Source organism: Natrix helvetica (genome assembly GCF_964273705.1).
Source record: "Natrix helvetica genome assembly, chromosome: 4".
Taxonomy (NCBI): Eukaryota; Metazoa; Chordata; class Lepidosauria; order Squamata; family Natricidae; genus Natrix; species Natrix helvetica.
In genome coordinates this window covers 43144984-43150983 of record NC_138550.1, presented here as the reverse complement: position 1 = coordinate 43150983, position 6000 = coordinate 43144984, and the positions used below count along the sequence as shown (strand labels likewise).

Here is a 6000-nt window from a genome sequence, read left to right as displayed (position 1 = left end):
TCTTAAAGCTGTCAAGTTACAAGACCTTTGCACCCCTAACCCTTTAGAAAAAAACCCCCAGGGGTCTTCAAACCTGACAGCTTTAAGACTTGTGGACTTCAACTCCCAGAATTCCTCCTCCAGTCATGTTGGCTCAGGAACTCTGGCACTGAAGCATGCAAGTCTTAAAGCTGTCAAGTTACAAGACCTTTGCACCCCTAACCCTTTAGAAAAAAACCCCCAGGGGTCTTCAAACCTGACAGCTTTAAGACTTGTGGACTTCAACTCCCAGAATTCCTCCTTCAGTCATGTTGGCTCAGAAACTCTGGCATTTGAAGTGTGCAAGTCTTAAAGCTGTCAAGTTACAAGACCTTTGCACCCCTAACCCTTTAGAAAAAAAACCCCAGGGGTGTTCAAACCTGACAGCTTTTAAGACTTGTGGACTTCAATTCCCAGAATTCCTCCTCCAGTCCTGTTGGCTCAGGAACTCTGGCATTTGAAGCATGGAAGTCTTAAAGCTGTCAAGTTACAAGACCCTTCCACCCTAACCCTTTAGAAAAAAAAACGCAGAAGTCTTCAAACCTGACAGCTTTAAGACTTGTGGACTTCAACTCCCAGAATTCCTCCACCAGTCATGTTGCAGCGATGTCATCTGCGTGGATCTGCTCCATCTTCGGCTTCTTTCACTGGGGGCAGGGCTGCTGTTGAAGATGCCGACGAGCTGCTACCTCCTCCTCCTCCAACAGCACCACATTTGCACCTGAGCTCAGCGCCGCGTTACCCCTCCCCCCTCCTCCTCCGCCGTGCTTTTGAGGAGCCATGAGGCTTTTTTTTCCCCTGCTCCCCCTTCCGCCTTCCTACTGGCTCCCGCAGCCTCATGGCTCCTCAAAAGCACGGCGGAAGAGGGGGGAGGGGTAACGTGGCGCTGAGCTCAGGTGCTCCGAGCGGAGGGGAGGCGCCACTGCCACGCGCAGGGATGCCGGCTGGAGCTTTGGCGGCTTCAATTTAGCCGCAGCGCCGGGCGCCAAATCTGGCAGTGCTGTTAGAGGAGGAGGTGGCAGCAGTTCTTCCGGTGACGGCGGGGGCTTTGAGGCTTCACAACTACCCTCAGTCGCCCTGTGCTCCTCAAAGTAAGTCCGGGGAAGTCCTTTGCAGGCAGCCCGTTCTAGCTGCCTGCAAAGGACCTCCCCAGCTTCCAGAGCCTGTGGCAGTAGAAATCACTGTGCGGCAGTTGAAAACTGCTGTGTGGTGTTTTCTTGCCACGTGCGCGGCTGCGCAGCCGCATACCTTAGAGGGAACATTGCAAAGGAGGCCTCTTTGGAACAGAGTTCATCATTAGCATACACTATCACAAAAATCTATGGCTACTCTTAAATGACCCATAATGCTATTCCCAGACAGCCAGATTACTTTTGTAGGGATAACACTAATTTTTGATTGTTTCGGATATATCTCTTGGATCATATGACTTCTGTATGAGACAGCAGGCCTATTATTTTCTCTCCTTATATAAATTCTACCTCGACGTATCTTCTGCTGCTATTTCCTTTTGTCTATAACCAAGCTTTGAGGAAAGAAAAATCAGACTGGGAACCTGCTTGACTTCATTTATTTTTATTTTCCCCTATCTGTAGATAGTGGGTCATCTCAGCAGACTACTGGTACCAGCTGAAATTACCATTTTTATTGGATTTTATAAAAACAAAAAGAGAAGTCCCAAAACAAAACGCCAAACCAAATAGTTATCATGGTGTCATTTATGAATAAACAAGGAAATGTATGCCAGTAAGCCATGATGACAAAGTGGTTCTGTATGTTGACTCAAGATACTAAAAACAAAAATATATTCTATATTCTGGTCTAGATTTATTATCCCCTACATGTGAAAATAATTAATTGAGGTGTGCATAATTTTTTTAAAACATTCACATGGTTTCCTATACTGTTGTTAATTTAATGGAAAACATGCTTCTTGGGTTGTTTATGAGGCCAATAATGCAACAATTGATCTCATTTAATTCCTTATTGACATTTACCCTTTTGTTATTTTCCTTTTTTTTTTGGCTTTTCCTTTTTATTATTTTTTAAGCTGAACATTACTTGGTAAAAGGAAATTAGTACTAGAAATCTAGTATTATTCTTATTAGTAACTTTTATAAATATCATGGCTTGTCTAACTCTAAAAAGCTCTATGTTGCAATGATCACCATGCAATCTGTTGGAAAAAGGGAAGGGAACAAATTTTAAAAGATGTGCACTGCAGCATTATGACACGAACTTTGCCCTGTTTGTATGTGAATTTCATACTTACATGAATTTGTATGAATTTATCATGGTAGCATCAGAATACATATTTTGCAATTTTTCTGAAATTTGTTCCGTTTGTTGTGGATGTCTCTGAACTTTACTATAATGTAACATTGTGACTGTAAGATCATAATATCATAAACTATTTTGGGGCAATTCATTCAGACATGCATTCCAGTGCTGATCAGGGTAGAAAATTCTGATTTCAACTTTCTGCCACTTTGAACAGTTGACATGGACTATTCAAAGTACATAAGCTTAGTGTTCCTCTTCTGATAGTCATACATCTTAGCATGCCAGGAATTGCATTTGCTATTATATTCCTTCTCCACACATTTCATGGCCAATCAGGACCAACACAAAATTTTCTCAAACATATCTATCCTCTGATAATGCAACCTTAAGTGGGTTATGCCATTGATTCAATCACTTTTATAGGCACAAATTTGCTCAGCACTTGACAACAATGCTGCCCATCATTTCTGCACACTTCCCCTGCGTGTACCAGATTACATTTGTACATTAAATTCAGGCATAGATAATCTGGGAGTGCTACACATATAACAGGTCCAATGTGCATTAATGTAACAGAAAACTAAAAAGGAATATATTCCAGTGCTATGCTTTGTAGCATCAGGATAGTGTATATCAGGCAATCCTCTGCCCCATCTAATGGGATACTGTTTAAAGTTCCCCACCACCAACTTCTGTATTCTGAGAAGAATCTTTCATTGTGTTCTGGGAGATGTTGGAAAGGCCAGCAGTAATTGATCATTGCTTTCATGGAAGCAAATTTTGGAAACAACTGCAGTGGCCATAGATGCTGTGTCCCAACCTCTTTGAAGCCACTCTGTTTGGGATGCATGGTTATTTCCAGACCTACATTTTGGTCTCCTATGCCCAGTTGAATACCTGTCATTTTGTTCAATTCTCTTACCAAGTGTGGAAAGCCCCTAGCCTTCATTTTATGCCATATGGTCAAACATATTAGTGTTTTTAAGCTTAAATTGGAATTTCTTCTGGACTTTGGAGAAAAAAGGTTTGGTTTCCCCACCATATGATTCCACAGCAGCACTTTGCTGAGATTATCATGCACCAGCCATTGCCTCATGTGGGAATTGAATATGAACATTGGATCATGCAGCTATAGAGCAACTCAATCATAGGGGCAAATGAGGGGGAAATATATGAAGAAAATCAGACTGCAGTAAAGCCTGGTTCACTAATGGTAATTTCACAAAAGATCAACCAGAAAACTGTCCAGTACATTGGCAGATCAAAAACACCATAGCTGCTAACTTCTAGGAACACAAAATGGTGTTCAATGGACACTTATATTTCTTCCCACACTTTAATTGTATTAGTTTGTACTTCCCCAAAGAGGTTTAAAGCTATAAAAGCATTGTAACTCCAAATATAAGTTCTAAAATATAAAGTCTCTCACAAATAAACTGTCACAGCTAAAAATGGGAAAAAAGCATGCATAACACACTATTGGTCAAAGCTTACCCAAAGTACCTTTATCTAGAGTTATGATGACCAGTAGCATTCTGCCACCAGCTTTGGGAATTAAATTGGTATCCCTTGGGAACTAGAATATGATGGCAGAAAATACATTTGATATATAGACCATTGCAGTTGCTGGGCCAGTTACCCCAACAGTTTAAAAAACCAGAATGGTCTGATTCTCAAGTGGGCGAATACTGAATAAGTGGCTGGCTCTGTAGCTGAAATGCAGATGAAGAGGGGTTTTCCTAAAACTAGATCATATCTTCAGTTAGCCCAGTGTGCTGCATGGTGACTGAAAGCCCAATCTTGCTAGGTCAAAAGGCACAATGAGCCACTAGGATTTCTTAGAAATGGGCAAACCACAGGGTGCAGGAGGAGTCATGCAGTCACATCATGCAAGAGCAGGTACAGTTGTGATATTGCACTGCAGTGATAGTGGCTGTGTGGATATGTCCTTGATCTGAAAAGAAAAAAAATGCACACAATTGAGATGTGAAAGAAAAGCAGCTTAATTTAAATCCTACACTTTTTTTTAAAATGAAACTTACTTGCATTTTCTTCTTTTCAATAATTATTCCACATGCACTTATTATTTTAGGTCACCTGTCACTGCCTCCTTGCTCATGCATTCTTCTCCCTCAATCATTGTTGGATAATCTTCCCATTCCCTTTTCTTAGACTACATACATAGCAAATCATGCTTTTTAGTTTCAGTTGCGCGGCTGTCTGCGCAGTGACCCATTTTCCCAGACTCGCTCGCTTGTTCCCTCTCTGCTTCTCAATAGCTCTCAAAGGGGCGCTGTTTCAGGCCGCTGGGCACTTGCTTCGTTCCCAACCTGTCAAGTTAATAATGAATGAATAAATAAATAAATTGGGGGGGGGGGGAGGCGAAAAGCCAGCCACTTTCAGGATTACCTTTGCACAGCGTCTCTACTATTTCCGATCTTCCCCACCTTTTATTCTTTTGTCTGTTCTTCCATTGGCTTGTAAGTAATGTCTAGCTGTAATTTTAATAGGCTTAAGTACTTGCCAGTCCGGAGTAGAGGCAGGGAAGCTGGTAACTCTAAGCAATAAGTCTCCTTCAAATATTTAAGATCCTCCTCCTGCTCCTCGTCTTATTCTTATTCTTTCTCATTCTTATTGCTTTCCTTTAACAGGCGGAATGTACAGAGTGTGTCCTTTTTATTGGATAGGTGCTACTGTCTGTCACGTACTAAGCATGAAAAGGGGCGGTTGTCAAGGAGAGCATGGCTATGCGAACGGGGGCGGACGGGGAAGGAGAAATTTATCAAAGTCCCTGGGAGAGGCGTGGCCTTGGAAATCTAGGGGCGTGGCTATTCAGAAAGGAAAGCGTGGTTTGGAAGGGGGTGGCGACTTGGAAGAGAAAGGAGGGGGGGAGGGAGAGCGAGAGGAGGGGGAGGAGGTGCGCGCGCTGAGATTGCCCTTGTGTCTAGAGCTGGAAAAGCGGCTTGGGTAGCGGAGCACTCTCCCTGCGAGCCGAGGTGAGAGAGAGAGCGTGCGAGAGAAGCTGTAAGGAAGGCGAGGGCAACTGCCGCCACTCCATCTCATTAGTCGGATTGACCGGCGAAGAGAAAAAAAAGCAGCCCTTGTCACATTGCAAGGAACGGATAGACGGCTCCGCGAAAGAAAGGAGGTGTGCGTCTCTCTCTGTGTGTGGGGTGCAATTGTGCCCATCAAGGGGAGAGAAAAAAAAAGGACAGGGCTGGAGGACGAATTGATGGGAAGAGGAAAGCCAACCGGCAGCAGTTCTTCCCCGCTGCACAGTCGTGCGAGCCTGGTTCTCGTGGTTATCCGTTGGATAGGTTGAGGGAGACACTGCGGCGGCGGCGGTTTTTGCCGAGGGAACGACGAGCCCGGTGAGAAGAGGAGGAAGAAGAGGAAGAAACTGCGGTGGGTAGCAGCAGCAGCAGAAGCAGCAGCAGCCGCCGCCGCCGCCGCGGGATTCTCTTGCTTTCACGTCCAGCCAGCCGGAGGGAAACCTCCAGGATGCGGCTGAAACCGAGCGTCGTCTTGCGCTTATACAGCCTCTGCGGGATCCTTATACAAGGTACCACCCCCGCTCGTCCCCCTCGTTGGCCCCCGCTCTCTTCCAACTTAGGGATATGATGTGCGTCCGAAGGTGGGGGGGCATTCTGTAGGGCTGAAGAGGCCACAGCTGCCTCATAAGGATTCCTCCGTTGACCT

The 6000-nt window shown here is 44.5% G+C and overlaps 1 protein-coding gene and 1 long non-coding RNA gene across 4 annotated transcripts in view; one reads left to right on the top strand and one right to left on the bottom strand.

The window, feature by feature from the left end:
• Positions 1-1331: 1331 nt before the first annotated feature.
• On the bottom strand, positions 1332-4993 carry LOC309391586. The gene is made up of 3 exons (XR_014175314.1): positions 4711-4993; positions 4344-4631; positions 1332-4255 (listed from the first exon to the last, which is right to left on the bottom strand). It is a non-coding gene; the product is annotated as an uncharacterized lncRNA (long non-coding RNA).
• A 332-nt stretch (positions 4994-5325) lies between these two features.
• The window catches only part of CADM2 (cell adhesion molecule 2), a 374063-nt gene continuing 373388 nt past the window's right edge, over positions 5326-6000 (top strand). For all 3 annotated transcript variants that reach the window (XM_081952063.1, XM_081952064.1, XM_081952062.1), the window contains exon 1: positions 5326-5863. In XM_081952063.1, the coding sequence (XP_081808189.1) occupies positions 5803-5863 (61 nt within the window). In that variant the 5' untranslated portion in view covers positions 5326-5802. The remainder of the gene's footprint in view (positions 5864-6000) is intronic.